Consider the following 25,617-nt stretch of genomic DNA (forward strand, 5'->3'; position numbering starts at 1 on the left):
CACCACAATCTGAGTTTAGAATATTTTTATGCCCCTAAAGAATTCCATATCTATTAGCTGCTATCTCCCATTCTCCTTGCTTTGCCCCTAACCCTAGGTGATCACTAATCTACTTTCTATTTCTATAGATTTGCCTATTCTGGATATTTTATGTAAATGAAATTATATAATATGTCGTCTTTTGTAGTTGACTCTTCAGTGTTTGATGGTTTTTTAAAAATATTTTTTTGGCTTTGATTTATGTTTCCCTCATGGCTAATGAGGCATACATACTTCCCTGGTGGCTCAGTGGTAAAGAATCTGCCTGCAATGTAGGAGACACAGGTGCAGTCCCTGGGTTGGAAAGATCCCCTGGAGAAGGAAATGGCTTCCCATTCCAGTATTCTTGCCTGGGACATCCCGTGGACAAAGGAGCCTGGAAGGTTATAGTCCATGGGGTCACAAAAAGAATCAGACCCGACTTAGCAACTAAATAACAACAACGTGGCTAATGATGTTGAACAGCCTGTCATGTGCTTACTGGCCATTTGCATGTCTTCCTTGGAGAAATTTCTAAGAGCCTTTGCCTATTTTTATATTGGGTTATTATCTTTTTGTTATTGGTGGATTGTGGAGTGGGACTCACTGTCACCAGCAGCTTTTTCTGAAGAAATCCTCCTCATCAGTCATTTCTCGGTCTCCACACCTTTGATCTTTCCTTCCCTCTTTCCGAATGAGGAGTTTTTATAGTCTTGATTGCATCAAAGTCTGATGTCTTACTTTGGAGTTTTAAGTCCATTTTATCTTGTTGCTTTACTTGACATTTCGAATTTAACATCCCATGTCACCTGTGTTATGACAGATGTCCAACTGGCTGCTCTCTTAGTCTTACTCAGAGTCCCTCAGTCCTCAGAGCCAGTTTCATCTCTGCTTTATAAGCAGTCCTGATCAGACTGTTTATCTTTTAAAGACCACAGCAGAATTAGAAATAACAGAAGTTAGACTGACTAAGACACAGGGACAACAGCATAGAAGATCAAGAAAGGAGACACAAAAATATACCCCCAAAGGGTATATAATCAGTTGAAAAACAAAGTATTTTGTGTTCAGTGTACTTTGTTTAAGAAGGCAAGAGTTACACATAATTCATCTTAGATATAATTCCTTCCAAAATTGTTAGAATGTAAATACATTTTGGTATTTAAAGGAATCAGCTACCAGCTCTCTGAATGAAAATTTTATGGCAGGAACAATGACAAGGGAAGGCCTTCTTGTACTCGCATCCTTCACATACGGCACGGGCTGGAGCCGGGTGACCCTTGTGGGCCAGGGGGAAAGTTCTTAGCAGGACAGGTAGTATATATACAGGTGCTGGGCGAACTGAAGTGAAAACCTGGCGTAGCCACTTGTACTTGATCTGCATAAATAACTGTCATCATTTCTATGTGTGTGCTTTATTTCTGGTAAAATTAAGCTAAAAAAGGTATATGCCTCTCAAATAGCTTTTAGTTCAGTGGCATTCCTTTCTGTCTCCTGCCTCTGAGTGTCTGGAGCCTGATCTCTAGAATGTTTATATTCTTTTGTCCTCCCTGGTATGAAAGGGATTCATTCGTGTATTTTTCTTTACCTACAGAGGTGAAGAGCGGCCCAGTTGGCATGGAGATTGGTTCTGGGTAGGACAGGATAGAAGAATTCCAGTTCTGGGAACTCCCTGGGATTCCGTGGTTAAAACTCCACTCCCAATGCAGGGGGCCTGGTTTGATACCTGACAGGGAAACTAAGATCTCATGCTGTGTGGCACAGCCAAAAAAAGAATTCCAGTTCTTTCTGATAAGCACATTTCTTGCGTTTAAAAGAACTGGCCAGAATCCAATACTGGAGGTGGAGGGATGTTGCCTCTCTTTATTCCTCACTGTGCTTGCCCAAGACTCCCTAATGGCAGAATAAGTTTTAGGATTGGAAAGGCTAGAAAGGACCTAGTTTATTTTCTACGTTCTCATTTCCATTTTATCTCTCTGTTTCCAGGTTTAGGAAATCTTGACTTTAATTATCCAAGTCTTTGTCCCACCCCACCCCTGCATCTAATCTTAATGAATTTTTAATGAAAGATTGACCAGTTTATTCCTCCTTCTGAATTTTTAATGATTTGTGTGAAGTAAATTAGAATATTACAATCTTAGAGCTGGAAGGAATTTTAGAAATTATTTAGTGTAATCCTTTTTTTTTCTTAATAGTCTTTATGTTGTAGAGCAGTTTTAGGTTCACAGAAAGATGGAGTGAAAAGTATAGAGTTCCCATGTATCCCCTGCCCCTACATGTGCAAAGCTGCCCCCAGTGTCAACATCCTATACCGGATGGTGTATTTGTCATGGTGGATGAACTGATATTGACATGTCAATATCACCCTAAGTCCATAGTTTACATTAAGGTTCACCTTTGATGTGGTACATTCTTTGGGTTTTGACAAATTAATCCCTCCTTTTACAGTAAAGGTAACAAAATCCAAAAGATTGTGAAGTGACTTGTCCCAAACCATACGAGTGAGTGGCAGAGCTGGTCCCGGGACCAATGTTTCCTTCTCTCTTTCTCTCTTACTCTTTCTTTGTTTAGAAAGACAATATTTGCACAAGGTACGAATTTAATAAGTGCCAAAGGCTCTGCAGTGAGACATTAGTCTCCCTTTCACCTGTGGACGCTCCCTAAAGGCAGTCATTCTTTCTGGATGTTTCCGTCTCCTGTTGAACTGTAACCTTGAATAACATGCAGAGGACTGGAAAAAAAAAATCCTTCAAGGATGTGGGAGATTCAAACAGTAAATTTTTTAAATGCTGCAGTTCAGATTCTGTGGTATAATGTAGTGAAAAGCACTTGGCTTTTTGAGTCAAATGGACTTAAGATTGGAATTTGGCTCCAGGGTTGACTATCTAGGTGATGTTAGGTCACTTAAATTTGACACTTGGGTTGCCTACTGGATGAATAAAGTAACTTTTGGTAGGCTCATTATATTCTATAATAGGTGCTCAAAAAACATCAGTTCCTTTTTGGTTCAGGGAAACTTTTTTTAAAAGACTATTTTATGCATTATGCTCTGAAAGCATGAATAGTGCAAAGTACTATATTAAGTAACTTGCTTGGTTCTTCTGCTTCTTACAAGTCTTAATTAAACTCAGTAAGTGCATTAGAAATTCTGGAACACTACTAATCAAAAGGATCACTGGGATGTTTTAGAAGCCAGCATTTGACTAGTTTAATCTTTAACAGGGGTAAAATCAAGTTCCAGCCTGTACTGAATTTCAGTGTTAGGATTTAGTCAGCTTGATTCTGAATAGCCTCATCATATTTGTATTTCCATACACGTACATCTCTGCAGAAGATAAGGCCATAAATTAAGAAAAGCATTCCATTTACAGTAGCAGCAACAATAATAAAATATTTAGGACTAAATTTAACATTTGCACGTGGCTGTAAATTTTATAAAATATTTTAACATGAATTATCTTAATCAGTGCTTATGCTAAAAGCTTAATGCCTACATTATACATGAGGAAACTGGGACCTGGAGAGGTTTAAATGTGTTCACTTACTGTGTAGATTTGAGCAACTATATAGGTGGCTGAAACAAAGTTCACACCCATGTTTCCTTTTTTTTTTTCAATTCAAGTTTTTACTGAATTTGTTACAATATTGCTTCTGTTTTATGTTTTTTTTGGGGGGTTGTGGCCATAAGACATGTAGGATCTTAGTTTTCCAACCAGGGATTGAACCCACACCCCCTGCATTGGAAGCTTGGAGTCTAAACCAGTGGACTACCAGATGCTCTTTCAGTGCTTCCCGGTGCTTTTGCAGCTACTCTGCAGGGGTGTGTAAGGGATGTGTTTAACAATATGATGGAAGTCTATGAAATGAGCACATGAGGGCTGCTTTCTGTTTTGTTTTGCTTTGAAACAGAAACACATATTTATTCTTAATACTTTTGACTGTTTGTTTCCTCCTAGTTTTTCCTTTCTTTTTAGATTCAGATTTCCAGTCAATCGTTCCAGAGAAATTCAGCCCTCCAGACATGAAGCTAGATGCTGAACAAGTCAATAGAATAAAATCAAACTTCCTATTCAATCTGCTCTTCCTTCCATGACTGAAGTTCTGTGATTCTGTTTAGTTAATTTGCATTGACTAATAATTTCTAGATGCTGCAGCTTTTGTTTAAAGAAAAAATGAAAATAGAGAGGGCATTGTAACTTTCCCACAAAAATACAACTTTTGAGAAAGTAAACAGTATCCAGTCTACTTTGTTCACTCTGATTCAGTCAATCAGATGCCAAAAAATTTACCAAGTACCTACTGAATGCCACTCTGCTCAGTTTACAAGTAGGGAAATGATTAAGAATCAGCTGCTACCTTCAAGGAGCTCCCAATCAAGCAAAGAAAGAGTTACAGTAGAGTGTGATTTACAGTTAAGAGCACCCAGAAACATGCCTCTCTTACTTGTCAGAGCAGTAGTCCTCTAGATTTAGATGAAGGATTGTGAGGCTTAACCACAGACGCCTCTTCCCAGGGCTGGATCTGTAATAGTAGGCCAAGATGCATTCCTAAATGGATGTGGAAATCCCCAAAAAGGAACGAGGAAATCCCAAGGCTGCCAGTGGGGTCATTGGTACCCATCTGTCTCCTTGTCTAATCTTTTCTGAGCTGTTTTGGTTTTACTAGATACATACTGGTCTCTTATTTTGCCTCTGTGTCTTGTCCTGTGCATTTATACTGAAACTGAAAAAGTCACAAGTTGTTATAGAAATTCCACTTTTCTTCAAAGCACCATTTTTCACTTATTCTCAGAGAGGCTTTTTCATACCAAATAATTAAAAAGATACCTTAAGAGTCTGTCTCTCCCATCTCTGCTTTAGCTTTCCCATCTCTTGGTATTTTGTTTGGTGATCCCTAGTTGTACAGATACCTTAAGTACCCTTGAGGTACCAGGAAACCTTTCAGCTAAACAGGATTTCATCTTTAGAGTATTAACTTCAGAACTGATGGAACAGAGAGCATGTGAGGAAAGGTTAGAAATTTATTATATCTTAGGCAAGTGTTTCAAGAGTCAGTGTTTCAAATATTTGGGGGTAGGGAGGAATGGTCCATTTTTTTCAACTAGTCTTACTGCTCAGTGGCTGGGGTACCAGAAAAGTATAGACCACCATGAGCAAACTTGCAGTCCAGTCAGAGAATGCTAGATAAGATAGAGAAGAGTTTTAAAGTGTGATTAAACCAACCTCTTTATTTTTCTGAATCTGCCTGCAATGCAGGAGACTCGTGTTTGATCCCTGGGTCAGGAAGATCCTCTGGAGAAGGGAATGGGAGTCCACTCCAGTATTCTTGCCTAGAGAATCCCATGGACAGAGGAGCCTGACAGGTTACAGTCTGTGGAATCGCAAAGAGTCGGGCATGACTGAGTGACTAACATTACTACTACTACTACTTTATTTTTCAGATAAGGAAACTAAGATTCAGAGAAGTCAATTGATTCATGTTAAATCTCTCAACAGGTCAGTGGAAGTATTTACAAGCAATCCTATGTGTAACACACCTGATAGTTTTACTGCTAAAAAAAGGAAACTTCCAAATGATGTGGAACATCTTTATCACAGGAAGAAATAAGATAACAAGTATTAGATTGTGTTTCAGAACTTGAATCCCCATCCCACTTTGCCTCCTAGTGAGCAGGGAAGACTGTGCACTAGAAACAGACTGCATATAAGCATAGTCCAAGGAAATTCCACAACATTTGGGTATTAGAGCACAGAGGTAGGGCAGTCAGATCCTCCCCTTGGTTGGGCAGGAACAACTTACCTATTGTGTTTTTGTTGCTTCTTCAGTTGGTATTGTCACCAGCCTAGTGTGCACGCGATTAGGAGGAAAACCGGCCCCAACAGTTTTTTCCATCTGTGGTGTGATTTCATTGCGAGGGTTTTTTCCCCCTAGTGCATTTGGTCCTTGTCAGTGCTGGCACCAAGAGATCGCTTTGCAGCATTGGCTGAATCAGCCCAGCCTTCCGTGTCCCTTTGTGGTTCACTGAATTCTGGATATAAGTCAGGGATGTGGAACATCCACATTAAGGGGAAAGTGACCAGATTTCACTTTGGGAGCGTAAATGGAAGGTAATGTTAGATGCCAGGTGCAGACCACACTGTTAACCTGCATGTGAGGCAAGACATTGGAAGGAGGGGGCTGTCCTTGGAAGAGACTGGCTACATTGTGGCCCTGGAGATTTATGGCAACCTTGATAGAAAGGGGCTATATAAGTTTCTTAGTAGAAGGAAGAGGAGGCCACACAGAGGTGCTGTCCATGGTGCCACTGGGAGCTTCAGACCTACTTTGCAGAGGTTGCAGAAACAGGGCCATTAATAGCCTAACAAGCTGGGATCCACTGATTCTGAGGGGCTCCAGCAGGGATAAAGTTGGTATGGGTTAGGGATTGAAGAAAGAAAAATATTATGCACAAGAGATCAGTATTGAGAGGCCATGGGGTATATGCTTTGCTCTTTTTTTTTTTTTTTTTTTTTTACTGTGATAAAACACACACAACATAAAATTATACATTTTATATTAAAATGTATAATTCAGTGGCATTCACAGTGTTGCACAGCCATCATCACCACTGGCTAGTTCCAGAACTTTTTCATCATCCCAAATGTAAACCCCATACCCATTAAGCATTTGGTTCCCACTTCTCCCTCCCTTCAACCCTGGGAGCTGCTAATCTGTTTTCTGTCTCTAGGTTGTGCATGGCTTTTATGTTAGACAGATGTGGGTTCATCCTGGCCCTGCCATTTCCTAACAGTCTGCCTTTGCCCACCTAACTTCGCTTCTCTGAGCCTCAGTTTTCCACGGTTTTAGAATAAGAATAAAATGCTTAACTTGCAAGACTCTTGTGAGGATTGATTATATGTTAAATATTTAGCTGAATACCTGGTTCATTCTTGAGGAGACATGCAATAAATGGTTGTTGCTGATTGCTTAATAAAAGCGGTAACAGTTGGGTGCCTTTAAATTGTATACTGCTGCGTTTCAACTGCTTATTCACCAAAAATTCAGGTAACACAACTTAATCATCTATTCGTACAGGTGCTAAAGTAGGAAACTTGACTTCTGCCTTCCAGGCTAGTTGAAGAGGTCAGAGATAACTGTATATGCAAGGACCGATTATATGTTACAAGCTCTAAAATGCTTCTGGAATTTATAGAAGAAAAGTCATAGATGGTGATTATTTGCTTAATGGTTATTTGAATTAGAGAATGAATGAATGGACTGTTGAACAATGAACTAATAGAGCAGGCCTATGGAAGAGGTAGAACTTAAGCTGGATCAATTTCATAAGTACCACTGCCTGTCTTTCATCTGTAAAATGCTGTCTGATCATTAGGATGCAGAGCAATTGTAGGGTGGATTTAAAAAAAAAAACAGATTTTGATGATTGTTTTAGATGATCAGTCCAAAATTTTTGGAAAATAGATATACTTCCAGTAAGGACATTTAAAGAGAAGTAAATTGGAGCTCAGTCCAAGGAAGAATTTTAACTGAATGAATGTTGAAAGGGAGGTGACAATCCTGTTTGTATCAAGCAGAAGTCATTCAAGTTCTTTGAATGCTCATAGAAAAAGCTAATTGATCAGTTTGAGCCAAAGGAGACTTTCAGTCTTTCTACTTTGAAAAAATTTTTTTTCTCTGTTCTTATCTATGGACTTAATGGTTTATTAGTTGGTGACTTGATAAGAGTTACTCTTAATTTCTCCCTCTTTCCACATGGTCTTCCCCTCATCACTCTCTGTCCTTTTAAACTTGTTTTTCTTCCTAGCATTTTCACTACCTGATATTTTATATTTGTTTAGTTTCTGTCCTCTCGCTAGAATGAAGCAGATAATTTGTTTCCCACTATATCCTTAGAACCACGAATATGTCTCACAAAATTGGCACTCAGTAAACATGTGCTCCACCTTTATGTAAAAATGGATAACATTTTCATTTGTATAAGTTAACTACAGTTTTTTCTGTTCCTTCTAAGAAAATATAGAAAAGTATTAGAAGAGAATTTAAGCATTGGAGGAATTTATCAACAACAGCATACCCTCTGAGAGATGTGCTTGATATGAATTCATGTTAAAGTTTGAAGTGCTTTGGCCCAGTAAATAATACAGATTTAGCTTCATTTGTTTTTTAGTTTTTTGTGTTGAAGATACTGGTAAGGAAGGATGGCTCCACAGGGATTACCTCTGGGAACACACAATCCAGAGCCAAACAATAGGCCCTTACGTTATCTGGGGGATCTCCTTTTTTACCTCCTGTAATTTGTGATATCGTAATTAGGCCTGCATATTATTTCTGAACACTGCCATACAATGTACCTCATTTAGCTGGGCTTATGGAGATTAGATCATGCACAGGAAGCTGGCTCCTTCGTTATCAGGCTCCACAGAGGAGTTGGGAGGCTTAAGGAGTATGAAAAATTAGGGTTGATTTAAAGGGACAGGGTTCTCTGGAAAAGCACAGAGATTTTTCCAGCTTGTGCCTCCTTGACCTTTAGTTTCCCATCATTGATTTCCACCTCACTCCTCTTTGTGTTAATTAGGGCCTCTTCTAAGTTTTCCTTTCTTCACCCTTTAAGATAGGTCTGCTTGTAGAGAGCAGACATGCAGACACCTTGGAGGAAGCGGAAGGCGAGACAAATTGGGAGAGCAGGATTGACATATATGTACTACCGTGTGTAAAGTAGCTAGTGGGAAGCTGCTGTATGGCACAGGGAGTCTCAGCTGGAAAGTATGCAAACGTAGAGTTGATTCACTTGTACAGCAGAAACTAGCACAATATTGTAAACCAATTATACTAAAAAAAAAAATAGGTCTGCTAATACAGACTTTGTGAGATTGTTATAATTTCAATGAGCCAGCTCTTTAAAAGAATCTAACCTGGTACCTGGAAGATAAAAATCCTAGCATAGTTCCTGGAACACATATGTGTGCTCCATTGTCAAGTGTGTAATCATCGTCAGAGCCTCTTTTTTCTTCTTTTATTATTATTACAGTTGACACCATCAGGTTTTAGTTAATTTATTAGAATAGAATTAAGTACATTTTAAAATCCTATTATGCTTGATTGGAGTTTTGAATAGCATTTTAGCACTTTGTAAGGTATTTTAAATTATCCACCTTGAATAATAACAACAGTATTATTGTTTTAACTCATTTTATTCTTCCTGTTAGATCACAAGCAATGAAAGAGAACAATTTTTCTTCACCTTGATATTCAGAGTAGTGCAGTGCCTAGAACAGTAGTTTGATTCCAGTATGTAGTCAGAAAAGTTTGTTGAATCCTTTTTGAAAGGTACAAATAAAATATTTAACATAGTTATTGTTAATAAGCTTCAGCATCCTCACACACTTAACCCTATAAAGCCAGTGCAGATTTAGGTGCACATTGATTGAACTGGGGAGAATAGGACTTGCCCATGTGGCAGTCACATCTGGAGAATGACAAATCTAGGGACTTCCCCTTGTCGTCCAGTTGCTGAGACTCTGTGCTCCCAATGCCGAGGGCCCGGGGTTCAATCCCTGGTCAGGGAACTAGATCCCACGTGCCACAGGTAGAAGATTCTGCATGCTGCAACTAAGACGCAGCACAGCCAAATAAATAAATAAAAACAAATAAAAAAAAGGACAAACCTAGAGCAAACTATTATTTTGCTTTTTTTTCTTTCAAATCTAGTCTTAAGCTTTTCTGTTTGCTTGTTAGTCCTAGTAGCAGGGCCTTTAGCAGTAAGATAACTATTGTATAGATGAATAGTAGATGAGGAGGCTCTGAGCTAGTCAGAAGTAGGAAAGGAATAGGTCAGAAAATGGGTCCATCTGCCTGGTTCCCCAGCAGTTCTTCAGGCTGCATGCATGAAGGGTGATACTTCATTTCAGTCTCGCTGTGTTTCAACCTGTCTGCCAATCTCAGGTGTTTTCCTTAGCCTTAGACTTAAAAATGTTCACCTTAGGACTGGAGTGTTACTTAAGGTAAGCCTTCAGCCCTGCTGATATGTGTGCGGTGTTTGACTCCCATTCCTCAGGCCTTGCACTCACTGTACCGCTGTGTCCTTTTCCCTAGGTGTATGTGGTCGGGAATGAACCTTTATCAGTTTTGGTGGATTCTCTGCTTCCTGTCCTGGGAGTCCTCTTCTCTCTTTACTGTTTTACCAAGCAGAGCGTGTCTCATCTAAGGTAAACAACCTAGAGAACCTTCTTGTTTGTAAACAGTGAAGTCTTTCTTGCATGTTGTTCTTCTTTTGAATATGACTTATGCCCCTTCGTAGTTGTTTTTTATTTTTTCTTTCAAGGTCAGAAAAACTTCTGACAGTCCTCTAGAAAAGAAAGAGTGCTTTGCAGATTGCAGGGGAATTGGATTTAGTTTCTAGAATGACCTTCCTCAGTCTCTGTTTTAGACATCAGAGGGAAAATCTCTGTACACGTATGAGCATGCCCCTGTTTGACCAGTGAACAATACTGCTACTGTATGTCTGGGGAGGAGGAAATAGAGGTTAGACCATGAACACCTTGTGAGCAATTAGAAATCAAGTTTGGGAAACCTGGATCTGAATGTGGCACTCTGTAATTTAGGCCTGGATTTGGTGTTTGTGCACAGTGTTAATGAGAAAGAAGGAGTTCCTCAGTCATCCAGAAAATAATCTTCTGTATTGAAATTTAAGTGGGACTCATTATGTATGGACACTGTTCTCACAGTGATTTGTGTTGTTTCTCTCTCCTTATTAGACTTAAATTGGAAGATTGGGATTGACACATACACACTACTAGGTATAAAATAGATAATAAGGACCTGCTGTATAGCACAGGGAACTCTACCCAATACTCGATAACGGCCTATATGGGAAAAGAACCTTAAAAAAGGGTGGATATATGTATAACTAATTCAGTTAGCTATACACCTGGAACTAATACAACATTGCAAATCAACTATACTCCAACAAAAATTTAAAAAATTTCTATCCTTTCCAAAGTCCTACAGAATTCTGATTTTTGGTGTTTGGAAATCCCCCCATATGTAATCTCATACACAGTAATATTATCTTCTTCATAGGGTTATTATGAAGACTAACTATATTGAAGTAAGTGTATAGCACTGTCCTTGGCAAATTATAAGCTCAATAAATAGTCATTATCATCATCATTGTTAACTGATAAAGGGAAGTACTCAGTCTGGCATATTATTCACAGCTTACATATTGCCTTTTGGTTAGGGTGTCACTGAAGCCTACAGCCATGAGGGAAGTGACAAGAGAAAGTGCATTGGAAGATGGAGGGTATAAATGTGTGAATTTGGCTTCTGAAGACCATTCCTATAATAACTCTTGTTCTAGTTTTGAAATTGAAGTCCTCACAGCACTATCATGTCTCATCAGACTGAGAAGGAAGAAGCAAACGTTTATTCCACTTCTCTCCTGGTTGACTGGCACAGATAAGAGGGGATAAGGAATCAGCTAGAATTTGCTGGTGTACTATTTCTTGGTCACCAGTTATTGGTCCCATTGATGGTAGATGGTTTGATCCGTGCCAGCATTCTTTCACAGTGCCTGGTCCAAAGGCAGTGAGTACACTTGGAATTAACAAAAAAAACCATGTGGGGCTCATGTGTCATATCAGAGCTGCTTCTACAGCCAGAGATTAGTCAGTCGCTCATCAAATTTCAGGATGTTTGCTTTCTGAAATTCTTAAGCATAGTTTCCGCTCCCACACGTCAGTAATACTAGGTGATTGTGCCAGCGTTTAGAATGCATGGAACCTGACAGTCATTCTTTCTTTTTCTGTGTTAACTTGTTAGACATGTAGAGTATGATGACAAGCTCATTTATAACTGCTTTTTTCTGCCAGGTCACTTTGCCAAGAGATCTTATTATGGATTCTGGGGAGACTGGAGAGAAAGAAGGCAATTGCTAGCCTGAAAGGATTTGCAGGGTTGGACAAATCTGTGCCCGCTCTCCATTCTCTGTGCCACTTTAGAGCTGCCACTCAGGGCGGCATTATGATCACCATCAAAGAGGCCTTTTGGTGAGTCCACCCATTCTTTGCTCTCTCTTCAGATTTAATTGTACCCAAAAGGCTGTTCTATGACTTGTCCACTAAGGGGCGCTGATAGAAAGGAAACCAGAAATTAGCAGCTGAGGTGTTATTTATAATCTCTAAGTGAAAGGTGACCCTTAAATGATCCTCCAGGTTTTTCCTAGATGCTAACTAATAGGTGCAGTTTACTGCAGTCTCACAGCTCTGTGTCATAACAAGCCCACTTATTTCGCGGAGTCTTTGCCAGTGAATCAGAGTAATTGGCAAACACCTTTCACCCTCAACACTGTAACAATCCAGTTCTCTTTCTGACATTCAAAATGGTATATGTGTGTTCAGAGTCAGACTTACTCCTAAGGGAAATTCTCTCAGAGCACTCTTACGGTAATTTTGTGATAGAGGTTTGTTTCTCTTAGGGATTGTTTAGAAAGCAGCTAACTGATGTTAGTGGAATGGATAATTTATTTCTCCTGTGTCTCACAAATGTATTTTACATTATTTCCATTTTCTGGGTGATATGTGTATATGTTACCACCTCAGAACATAAATTCTTGTTGATCAGAGTCCATGTAATATTTAACTGGTGGCAGCTGCTCTACTCAAATGTCATATCACATTCAAAGTCCTGCTGTTTGTTAAAGTGTTTAAGTCTAATATTTTTATTCATGGTCAGCTTGATTAAGTTTTTTTTTTTTTTGGTTAAGTTTTAAAACACGTATTCAATCAGAAAATTTTTCTATTTTTCGAACAGAAAAAAAATATTGATTGCAAATAGAACCATCAGTGTAGGTTTTGCAGTTACAACTATGCCCCTGAACAAAGGGAGCTTAATATTTTTTGTCATTTTTATTTAAAACCACTTTGGAACAGTTTAGAACCAATTTAGTGACTGCATAGAAAATTTCATAGTATTTGACTTATCAGCAGTTAAAACTTAGTGCTATCTTAACAAGTCTTTAGTGCAAGTATGTCAAAATCAATAGTTTCTATTGAAACTATAGTTTCTCTCTTTGGCAGGAAAAAAAGTAAATAGGCAGTGATAGAATGAATCTCCGTTCACTGCCAGAAGCGATAGATCCTTAACTAGGGGTCTCTACATGGACTTCTGGGACTCTATAATCCCCTTGAAATTACACACAAGGGATTTTTTATATGCAAATACAGATTCTTTGCTGAAAATAGGGTCCATAGCCTCCATTACATATTGAAGACACTCCATTTCTCCAGTAAGTTGACACTGTACCAGACTGGGATGGTGGGGTGGTGGTGGTGTCTTGGTGTGTGTGTTTACGATTTCTTTTAAAACTGCTCATGGTGTTCATCCCCCAAGCCCGTGGTCTTTATCGCCACTTACCTTTCACTCCACCATTCTGCCCAGCAGCATTAGTTATCAATAAGAAGTCTGATTAAAGAAACTAGAAGAGCAGCTTAGATTTTATCATCTTTGGATCCAGAATTTTTACTTTTCTGGAGCTAAATATGACTATTTGAAATTGATTCTTCCATTGCAGTTTTAAGAATGAATAAAACAATGCTTCTGAAGGTAATTGTTAGCATGTCTTTTTTTATTTTTTAAAGAATCTTTGAATATGGTATTTCATTTTGATAAGATGGTTCACAGAAGGTTAGACACAATTTCAGCTTTTCTTCTAACTTAAAATGTGTTGGAGATAACATGAATGATCTCTAAAAGATAGGATAATATAGGAAGTAATCCTAAACTTAACTTCTAGGTGATTCATTCTACTAAAGGATTATAAATACTATGTTACTAGTGAACCAGCAGATTGGGACATACTGCCCAGTGAGACTGTTTGCTAAATTAACTTTAATAATTGTACTTTTCACTGAAATGAAGCAACACCTGTCATTTTTTCCCTCAATTTAATCTGAAAGAAGTTTTGTTCTTTCATCACAAAAATAGTAAATGTTCTTTGTATAATATAAAAAAGCATAAAGAGGAAACAAAAGTTACCAACTGTCCTAATCACAGTTTACACGATTTTAGCGTCTTGTTTTTAGTGTATCTTCTGTACCTTTGTATTTATTTACGTGATATAGTATAAGAATATTATATGTTGGCTTTTTCACTTGTCTGATGAATGAAAACTAGAAGCCATAGTACCTTATGAGAATTTTCCTTAAACTTTTTGCAGAGATCACAACACTGTTTTTGATAATTTAGCCACAGTATTACTTGGAAATTCAGCCTGCTCAGTTTTCTGAATCTATGGATTTTTACAAGTCAACAATTGGCTCACTGAGATTGACTGAATCTCTTCCTATGAAGATTATGTCTTTTTCCCACTGCTCATAACCCTTAGCAGCTCATTGAAAAAAATCCAAGCTCCTTTGACTGGCATCCAACATTCTCTGTGATCTGGCCTCACTTTTCAGCCTTCTCTTGTCTCTTCTCTTCTTCAGGAACCAGAATATATGCATAAACCTGTACTTTAATTCCTCATTGCATTTGAAGCTTATTGAAATAATATCAATAGTGATCTTTCAACGTCCATCTTCAAATGAATCTTTTCCCCATTTGAGCAAATGACTATACAAAACATGATAGCCTAGCTTCTGAGAATAAATAACTTTTTCAGCATGGAGAAACAGGAAAATAATTTAAACATTTTTGAGCTTTATAATGATTTACTGTATGAAATTAACATGTTACTTTAGAAGATTATTAATGGGGTCTCCAAAAAAAAAAAAAAAAAGAATAACTCTGGGAAATAAATCTCCCCCTGCATTGCAGTGATGAAGATGAAGCCCTGTACCAAAAGGTGTCCTCAGAGCAGTGCCGAGTGGAGCACCTTGGGGGCTTGCTGTCCCATTGCCAGGAATGTGGTTTAGCAGGTGACTTCTTCATCTTCTGCTTGAAGGTAAGAATTGTGTATAGCTCACTGTCATTTTTATTCTAGGGTAGTATCAGGAGCACCTTTGAATTTGCCAGGCAGTCATAATTTTAGGTTCTAAAATTAGGTCTTAATTTAGGAGAAATAAAGTTAATAGGGTAATATTTGCTTTTCAGTAGCATTTGGTTCAGTCAAAAAGAAATTTACCTTCAGCAGTATACATAGGATCGAACTCCTTTGCGAGGTAATCTCCACTGAATTTTTAGAGATGACCAAAGTAAAGCGATTGATCTACGAAAGGGTTAATCTTTGCTCTGTGTTGACAGTAAGAACTCTTTTGAAGTTAATAGCAGGTTTTACAGCTGTGGAATAATCCCTCATCCTTTCTGACTGTTGTTTTGTCAGGTATTTGCAAAGGAGATTTAGCAGTTCTGCCCCTCTCATTTCATTTTGTAGCCACTTGAAGCCTTTTCCGGGTTTATTTCTTAGTCTGGTGGCTTTGTTTTCTTTTGCTCTAATGTCAGTAACTTACACCCTGTTACTCCTTATTTGCATTGTTAGAGACCATGAATCAGTGTCTCTGATTCCCTCTCATTGATCTCTGCCTTCTTTGGTATTTTCCCTAAAGAAAATGTCCACTCTAAGAGAATGTCTTTGGAGTTTAAGGTTGGTGTGGGTTGGGAGAATGAGAGGAGGAAATCAGGGCTAACGTTCCTAGAATTGAAGTGGGGGATACTTTTTTGAGGTTTCTCACCTCTCTTATTCACATTCATACCCCTGTGCAGCCACTCACTGTAAATAACATCCCAAGAAAATATTCTCCTAATTGGATGATTTTTTAAAATTTGTTTCAAAAAGTCAAAGGGCTTTGCTCTGAACCAAAGTTCCTCTACCTCGGTGCTATTGACATGTTGGGCTAGGTATTTGTTTCTTTGAGTGGGGGCTTCCTGTCCATCATAGGATGTTTACCAGCATCCCTGACCTCTACTCAGAGATGTCTGTGTCATCTCCCAGTTATGACAACCAAAAATGTCCCTCAGCATTGCTAAGTGCCCACTGGAGAGCAAAATTGCCCAGAAACAGTTGGGCACCACTGCTCTAAACTGTCAGTTATTAATACTGTGGTTAAAGTATTCATTATTATGGAACTTAAGGTTTTCCTTTCCCACGGAAATTTACAGATGAAAGCTAGGGAAAATCTTATAAAACCCACAGTAATGAATTACCTGTTAGTAGAAGTTCAGTTCTGAATATCCTAGGGAAAAAGAACTCTGGTGGTAAAAGCATCTAATAGTCACTGAAAAGGGTTTGGAAATGTTATATGACCTCAGTTCAAGGGAGGCTAGTGGTAGAGATCATAAAAATAGTGATAAAGTAAGTAGTTTGTCAGGCTAGTTCTTTGTGTGTGTTTATGATTTTTATTGTAAAGTTTATCATTTTCATATACTTGGCACATTGATATATGTATTACTCTGCAGCTTACCTCTTCCATTCAGTTGTGTTTTTAAGATTATATTGATATCTGTGTAGATCTAGTTCATTTATTTCAACTGCTGCAATATAGTAAATACATCACAGCTTATTCTCTTATCGAAGGACATTTGTTTCCAGTTTTTGGCTATTATAACTAATGCTGTAATGAACAGAGACTGGTTCTCCATATATACATTTCAAATGAGTTTTCTGTTTTTAAAGTCCTTAGTTCTGTAGGATTTTTCTTTACTTTTTCTTTTCTCCCACACTGATAGGAATTAACTCACGTGGCTGTGGAAGATGAAACAGAGTTAAAAATGAAGTCTTTCTCCAACAAAAGCCTTTTGGAATTAGAACAGCACCAGACTCTTCTGGTGGAAGGTCAGGAGCGGAAGCTGCTGGTTCTCCAACTGGTGGCTCTTCTGTGTGAGAGAATGTCTGAGCAGATATTCACCAACATCACTCAGGTCAGTGGCTGCCACATAACGGATCCCAGCCTGGTGGTATTTGTCTGTTTTGGTTTCTTTCATTCTTTCCCAAAGATATTTTTTAAAATGTCACTCAGAGTGTGTTTTGATGACACTTGTATCAGTGCTACACCTGGAATTCTGGTTAAAAGTAAATTACTGAGCCACACCAGACTAAGAGAATCAGTACTTTCATAGGTCCTGGGAATTGTCATGTTTAACAAGCTCTTGAAGTGGTTCTTGTGCACATAAAACAGAACTGTTTTAAATATTTATATATCTCAGTGGTTTTCAACTTTTGGTGCAAATAAATTGCCTGGGATCTTTTTCCTAATATTGATGCCCAGCCCACTTTTAGAAATTCTGATTCAGTATGTCTACATTAGAGTCTGGGCATATGTATTTTTTATTTTAAGCTCCATAGATAATTTTAATGTACACTAAAAGTTGAGAATGAGGGACTTCTCTGGCAGTCCAGTTGTTAGGACTCTGGCCTTTCAATGCAGAGTGCACGGGTTCAACCCCTGGTCTGGGAACTAAGATCCTGTAAGCTATATGTCATGGCAGGAAAAAAAAAATGTTGAGAATGATTAAAACTCAAATTTGAAAAAAAAAAAATCACTAATGATCACATTGAATTTTATAGGTCCTCTAACAGCTTATCACAACCTGTGAAGTGTTTTTGTTGCCTTTTTATTTTGCCAGTGAAGTTTACAGATTTTATTTAGTGCCTTCAGGATCAAGTAACTGTGGATCAGATCAGTGCTTGAATTTAACGGCTCAGCCTTTTTTTTTTTTTTTTTGGCCAGCGTTTTTTACATACATATATATTTATTTATTTATTTTTGGCGGTGCTGGATTTTTACTACTGAAAGGGCTTTTCTCTAGCTGCAGCGAGCAAGGGCTACTCTTCATTGCAGTGCACGGGCTTCTCATTGCAGTGGCTTCTCTTGTTATGGAGCATGGTCTCTGGGGCCTGCAGGCTTCAATAGCTGTGGCACATGGACTCAGTGGTTGAGCTCAGGGGCTCTAGAACATGGCTTAATAGTTGTGATGCATGGGCTTAGCTGCTCCACAGCATGAGGGATCTTCCTGGACCAGGGAATGAATGTGTCTCCTGCATTGCTAAGCAGATTCTTTACCTCTGAGCCACTAGGGAAACCTTTTGCCAGCATTTTTTAAAAGTAGGAATTAAAAGTACTAAAGCATAGGCAGTGTAGTCATATTTTACCCTTTACCACAGTTGGTTGTGGCTTGGTTGGTGAATAATCAGCTGTGAGATGGTCTGATTGTCACACTTAAATCTGACACTCCAGCTCTTTGTATCATCGTCATTGTCCTCTGCCTTCGGGTGTTGCTAAGCAGCATTTCACTACAGCTCCTGCTGAGAAATTTTGCAGCTGCCTGTCAGCTCTGACTTATCGTGCCTGTTTAATGAGATTTATGCTCATGATTTCTTTTCTGGCCTCTTACTCCTTCAGTTCATTGACCCTGTATTACTCAGTAGGGTGATTTGTTTCTCCTGTGTTTATATCAATTCGCTAAAGAATTTTTCACCCAGACCTTGTTTTTGTCTCAGGATGCCCATTGGAAAGGGAAATGGTTTAAAAACTGATATGACTTAAACTTTCCCACTTATCTCCCTTTGCTCCTAATTAAGGAACAATGGCATTAGGCTGATACAAAAGTGATTTGTCCCATTAAATTTTCCTTCATCTGAGGTTGAACTGTATCATGACAAAAAGGACCACACAAAACCCCACTAAACTGCATCTTGTAGACTTAGTGATGGTGATAATTTTGGTATGTTATTTTGAAATACATACATGCATATGGATAAATTATAAGTAATAAATTAAAAGTAATTTTGTTAATATCATTAGGAATGAAGACTTTCAGTATAAAAAATAAAAGAGTTTAATGAATTTAAGTTAAGTAGAACCCCTGTCATATTAAATTTTAACTGGAAGTGTTTGTTTGAACTCATAGTTTATTTTTCTCATTTTCAAAAACAGATATTTCCTAGCTCAGTCCATTGTCCGTGCCAAGAAGCAATGACAGTCCAGTAGCCCTAAGCATCACTAGTACCAGATTATAGTTTCTAATCACCACTTCCTACCAGAAGAACACGAAGCTCATTGGATTAAAGGTCCAGGGCAGAAATTGTACAGTGTAAGCCTCAGGACATCTTGTTGTGCCTGAAAACCAGGAAGCAGTCTGAGATTAACAGGCTCATGTCAGTAGCGTTCAGAAGTTAACTTTGGAGGGGCTCCCACTGACCACAGGTAGGACAATTTGAGCATGAAAGAGAATAATGCCTGCAGTGGATTGAAATGCATCTAGTTCCCCCCCGAAAGGTATCTTGTAGGACATCTTTGGAGGTTCCTAGGTGATCAGTTCACTACTTTGTAAATCGATAAATGCAGGGAAAGAATAAGACATTTATCTTTCCTGTGGGAATTATGTTTCCATGTAATTAGTCAATGAAGAAATTTTTTTCTTTGTGTAAGAGCCACAGCTGGAAAATTCAAAATGAGAACTAGAAAATTATATCAATATTTTGCAATCCCCTAATGAAATAATCGATTGAGGTAGCAATCATCAGTGTCTACAAAAACCATTAGGGATACTTTATAATGAATGTATTAGGCCAAATATACCCAAACCATCTGATCCTTTCTTCTCCCAGCATTTAATTATAAAAACTTTCAAAAATTTCGAAGAATTTTATAGTGATTATCTGGATGTCCACCACCTAGATTCTGTCATTAGTCTTTTACTGTATTTGCTTTATCACATTTTTATCTATATCTCCATCTGCCTGTCCATTTTATTTTTGGTGAATTTCAGGGTTAATGCTAATATCAGTATGTCATTGTTCAGTTGCCCAGTGATGTCTGACGCTTTGACTCATTTCAGAGAGTCAAAGAAAGAGTGTTCGTATATGTTTCCCTATATATTTCAGCTTATTCTGATTATTTTTTTTTTTGGTTGCATTGTGTGGCTTGTGGAATCTTAGTTCCCCAACCAGGGATTAAACCTGCACCCTCAGCAGTGAAAGCAAGTAATCCCAATCACTAGACTGCCAGGGAATTCACTGGGCTGAGTAATCTTAGCATCACTATAAAAAGAGAAGCAGACATTATGATGTGCCTCTCATGTAATGCAGTACGACATATGCCATACCACCAGGAAGTGTTCTTCCTCTCCAAACCCCCAAACAATATAAAACAATCCCCATCCCCTCACCACCCCACAGGATAAAGGAGCAAATTAAGTGCAATGAAGAAGCAATTAGCCAAATCCATGATGCAGGAAATTCCATAGTACAAATGACCCAGTTTCTTCATCAGATAAATGGCATTAAGGAGGGACAGGGCTGTTGCAGCTTAAAAGGGACTTGCGACCTATCAGGGAAGTGTAATGAGTGGTTCTTGATTCAAACAAACCAATTGTACCAAGACATTTTTGTGAAAGTCATGGACCCAGTGTTAGAAGATATAAATAATTTGTTTTTTGTGTATTTGTAGTAAAGGTAGTTACGTAAAAGGGGCTTCCCAGATAGCTCAGTTGGTAAAGAATCCGCCTGCTGTGCAGGAGACCCCAGTTTGATTCCTGGGTCAGGAAGATCCCCTGGAGAAGGGATAGGCTACCCACTCCAGTATTCTTGGGCTTCCCTGGTGACTCAGACAGTAAAGAAGAATCTGCCTGCAATGAAGGAGACCTGGATTTGATCCCTGAGTTGGGAAGATCCTCTGGAGGAGGGCATGGCAACCCACTCCAGTATTCTTGCCTGGGAAGTCCCCATGGACAGAGGAGCCTGGTGGCCTACAGTCCATGAGGTCACAAAGAGTCGGACACGACTGAGCGTCTAAACACAGCACAGTTATGTAAAAAGACACATCTCTCTATTTGTTACAAATGCATATTGAAGAGTTCCTGGATGAAAGATGAAAAATTTTAAAAACTGTGTTCATTAGAAGAATGATTAATAAATTGTGATATATTCATACAATGGAAAAAAAAACTGTGTTGGCAAATGGTATATTAGTATGTGAGATAATGCAGAGAAGAATGAGGCATGGAATGGTCTTTACTGATTCAGAGCCCTGTTCCAACTCCCAAGTTCTTTTATTCCATTAATATGTATTAAGGGCCTACTATGTGCCACCTACTCTTCTGGGTATCAGAGACATAGCAGTGAACAAAACAGACATATCTGTGCTCTCATGGAGCTTCAGTCAGTTCAGTTCAGTCGCTCAGTTGTGTCCGAATCTTTGCGACCCCATGAATTGCAGCCCACCAGGCCTCCCTGTCCATCACCAACTCCCGGAGTTCACTCAGACTCACGTCCATCGAGTCGGTGATGCCATCCAGCCGTCTTATCCTCTGTCGTCCCCTTTTCCTCCTGCCCCCAATCCCTCCCAGCATCAGAGTCTTTTCCAATGAGTCAACTCTTTGCATGAGGTGGCCTAAGTATTGGAGTTTCAGCGTTAACATCATTCCTTCCAAAGAAATCCCAGGGCTGATCTCCTTCAGAATGGACTGGTTGGATCTCCTTGCTGTCCAAGGGACTCTCAGGAGTCTTCTCCAACACCACAGTTCAAAAGCATCAATTCTTCGGCGCTCAGCTTTCTTCACAGTCCAACTCTCACATCCGTACATGAACACTGGAAAAACCATTGCCTTGACTAGACGGACCTTTATTGGCAAAGTAATGTCTCTGCTTTTGAATATGCTATCTAGGTTGGTCATAACTTTTCTTTCAAGGAGTAAGCGTCTTTTAATTTCATGGCTGCAGTCACCATCTTCAGTGGTTTTGGAGCCTAGAAAAATAAAGTCTGACACTGTTTCCACTGTTTCCCCATCTATTTCCCATGAAGTGATGGGACCAGATGCTATGATCTTAGTTTTCTGAATGTTGAACTTTAAGCCAACTTTTTCACTCTCCACTTTCACTTTCATCAAGAAGCTTTTTAGTTCCTCTTCACTTTCTGCCATAAGGGTGGTGTCATCTGCATATCTGAGGTTATTGATATTTCTCCTGGCAGTCTTGCTTCCAGCTTGTGCTTCCCTCAGCCCAGCGTTTCTCATGATGTACTCTGCATATAAGTTAAATAAGCAGGATGACAATATACAGCCTTGACGTACTCCTTTTCCTATTTGGAACCAGTCTGTTATTCCATGTCCAGTTCTAACTGGAGCTTACATTCATATGTATATATAGAGAGACAGTAAACAAGGCAAAATACACAGCATGTTAGATGGTGATAAGCACTAGAAAGAAAAAATCTAACAAGGAAAGGGATGGTGAAGGGAGTGTGGTAAGGTAAATAGGGTGGTCATGGAGAATCTCACTGAGAAAAGTAACTTTTGAGCAAAGATCTGAAGCAGGGAAGGAGGGAGCCATTGATATACCTAGGGGAAGAGTGTTTCAGATGAGAGGGAGTATGCCCAGAGTGTGGCAGGATCAGCAAGGGGGCAGTGTATATGGAGTGGAATGAACAAGATTCCCTTTTTCCTGCCCTTCCAGGAAACTGCCACCCTCTGCACCATTCTGTAACTAGATCACTGTAATTGGCAGAGTAAAAGGGGTTCTATTTTCATATGTTACATTTTTTAACATAAGTAACACCTGCACCTGCTCACTGTAAAAATATTTAAGCCACATAAGAGTACAAATTTATAAAAAGTAGAGACTTCTGATTAAAGATGCTATATTGAACAAAAGATGGTGTTTATCTGTTCCCTCTGGAAACCACAGTGACCAGCAGAGCAGGAGAGGAGATACAGTAGGTCAAAGAGAGTAACTAGAAGATAGTAGCAACTTCAGAAGATGGAAAGCCAAGTGCTTGCATGAGAGAAGTCAGGAAGCAAAGCCATGTGCCTCTAAAGAGCTGTTAAAAGTTGTGTTTTGTTTTTTTTTTAATTTTATTTTATTTTTAAACTTTACATAATTATATTAGTTTTGCCAAATATCAAAATGAATCCACCACAGGTATGCATGTGTTCCCCATCCTGAACCCTCCTCCCTCCTCCCTCCCCATACCATCCCTCTGGGTCGTCCCAGAGCACTAGCCCCAAGCATCCAGTATCGTGCATCGAACCTGGACTGGCATCTCGTTTCATACATGCTATTTTACATGTTTCAGTGCCATTCTCCCAAATCTTCCCACCCTCTCCCTCTCCCACAGAGTCCATAAGACTGTTCTATACATCAGTGTCTCTTTTGCTGTCTCGTACACAGGGTTATTGTTACCATCTTTCTAAATTCCATATATATGCGTTAGTATACTGTATTGACCCAATCAAAAAATGGGCCAAAGAACTAAATAGACATTTCTTCAAAGCAGACATACAGATGGCTAACAAACACATGAAAAGATGCTCAACATCACTCATTATCAGAGAAATGCAAATCAAAACCACTATGAGGTACCATTTCACATCAGTCAGAATAGCTGCGATCCAAAAGTCTACAAATAATAAATGCTGGAGAGGGTGTGGAGAAAAGGGAACCCTCTTACACTGTTGGTGGGAATGCAAACTAGTACAGCCACTATGGAGAACAGTGTGGAGATTCCTCAAAAAACTGGAAATAGAACTGCCTTATGATCCAGCAATCCCACTGCTGGGCATACACACTGAGGAAACCGGAAGGGAAAGAGACACGTGTACCCCAATGTTCATCGCAGCACTGTTTATAATAGCCAGGACATGGAAGCAACCTAGATGTCCATCAGCAGATGAATGGATAAGAAAGCCATGGTACATATACACAATGGAGTATTACTCAGCCATTAAAAAGAATACATTTGAATCAGTTCTAATGAGGTGGATGAAACTGGAGCCTATTATACAGCGTGAAGTAAGCCAGAAGGAAAAACACCAATACAGTATGTTAAAAGTTTTTTGAGAAAAGGGGGAAAAAGGCAAACCACTTCTCTCTGCAGAAGCCTGGAAGGACTGGGGGCACCAGATGAGCCCTAAAGATGGAGCTGAATTTGAACCATGTTGACAAGCTCCACAAGAGTCAGAAGACTATTTGATTCCTTCTTTAACTTTGTACAACCACCTCCCCTCCCCAGCAAAAAACTAGAGGTTTATTGTTGAGAGAGGTTGAACCCAGAGACTTTGAACTTGGCTGATGCAGCATGCTGCAGAATGGGAGGATTAAGTCGAAGTCTGCAGACTTAACAGTGAGGCCTCAGCTCCCTTATAGTCATCTGTAAGGGCAGTGTTGGCAATAGGTTTACATATCCCCAAAGGATCATTGTGACGATTTAAGTGAGTAAATACCTATAACACATTCAGAACAGTACCTGGTAAATTGTAAATGCTTACTATTGTCACTAAAATAGCTAAGTAAAACCAGTTGCCTCTGTAGAATCAGATGGGGAGAAATAGGGTAGGCAATTGCCATTTTTTTATTATAAACTTTCACGAGTATTTGGCTTTTAGAATGACATTGCTTTACAAAAATGTTTAAGTAAAAAATAAAGGTGTCTTCCATTGTCTGCTCAATACACATAAATTCTAGAACCAACAGCAGTCACATACCTACCTATTCTCGTGGCTGACAGTTCATAAAATCACAGGAAATGATTAGTGGGGGAGGAGGTGTTGTCAAAATGGGTATACAGGTTTTGTTGTTACAGGAAAGTTTAGGAGCAAAGGTACTTCATGAATAATAATATCAGCTGGCTGTCATACCAGTTAACAGCACCCAGGTTTTTTTTTTTTTTTTTCCTTTAATACACATACAAACTGAAAGTTTCTTTCTTAACAAAATTAGGATCATACTACTTGTTTAGCAATATTAAGCATAGTAGATAGATCAATCTATAGTGGGGTAGATAGATCAGTAGGTAGTTAGGCAGAGAGATAGAGGACAGGAATTTAGAATAAGTTGGAAGGCTACATAATTCTGTTCCAGCATTTTAACAGTGTATTTTCGCTGAAATAGAAGCTTCCTGTAATCAAGGAGTGTTTTAGAAGACTCTTTGAAGTCAAAATAGGTGGAACCCAAGATGGTAGATGCACCAGTTTTTCTGGGAAAAGCCAGTGTCCTTAACTTCTAGTAATCAATAAATTCTCAGGCTTGAGAGGGTTGCCATAACCCGTGTTGTTTATTTCAGTAAGTGGAACTTTTAATAACCTTTCTAGTTTCCTGCCTGACCTCCAAAAGACAAGTGTTAACAAGCCATTCTCCTAACTTTAAGTCTGCAATAAAGATTGTAGCATAGCATGTGATTTGCCTAGAGAGTTGAACATACAAGCTTGCATGTTATTTAGAGGCTTATTATGACCTATCTCAGCCATCCCATTTTCAAGTTGATTTTTCCCTTTTGAGCCATTAATCCTAAATGTAAGTGTGAGTGTGTGTACATGTATGTGTGTGTGCACATATATAGGTATGTGCAGGCATCTTTTAATTCAAATGTGTTTCTACTTAAGATGATTAATCAAAGCACAGTTAAAATAATGCTGACCAAATTAATTTCATTTAAGGCTTAGTTGTTATCCAGATGCTGTGTAAACTCTTGTATATGAATAATCTTAATCCTTTAAAACCATTCAATACTTTGAAAAATGACTCTGGATTGGTTGTGCAGATCATTTGGGGACATTGAATTCTAAATAGAATGAATGCCTTTTTGCATATTCTTTGCCTACTAGAACTAGTCTATCAAAATGGGAGTAAGGAATATTTGAGGAGGAATCCTCATTAGGAGAAACAGATCT

At 38.8% G+C, this 25,617-nt stretch overlaps 1 protein-coding gene across 2 annotated transcripts in view; it reads left to right on the forward strand.

Moving 5' to 3' along the window:
- The window catches only part of TANGO6 (transport and golgi organization 6 homolog), a 184,462-nt gene that overhangs the window by 34,353 nt on the left and 124,492 nt on the right, over positions 1–25,617 (forward strand). For both annotated transcript variants that reach the window (XM_019978905.2, XM_019978906.2), the window contains exons 8-11: positions 10,111–10,223; positions 11,889–12,065; positions 14,833–14,959; positions 16,681–16,872. In XM_019978905.2, coding sequence (XP_019834464.2) covers positions 10,111–10,223; positions 11,889–12,065; positions 14,833–14,959; positions 16,681–16,872 — 609 coding nt within the window. The remainder of the gene's footprint in view (positions 1–10,110; positions 10,224–11,888; positions 12,066–14,832; positions 14,960–16,680; positions 16,873–25,617) is intronic.

The sequence above is a fragment of the Bos indicus genome, chromosome 18 (genome assembly GCF_029378745.1).
Source record: "Bos indicus isolate NIAB-ARS_2022 breed Sahiwal x Tharparkar chromosome 18, NIAB-ARS_B.indTharparkar_mat_pri_1.0, whole genome shotgun sequence".
Lineage (NCBI taxonomy): Eukaryota > Metazoa > Chordata > Mammalia > Artiodactyla > Bovidae > Bos > Bos indicus.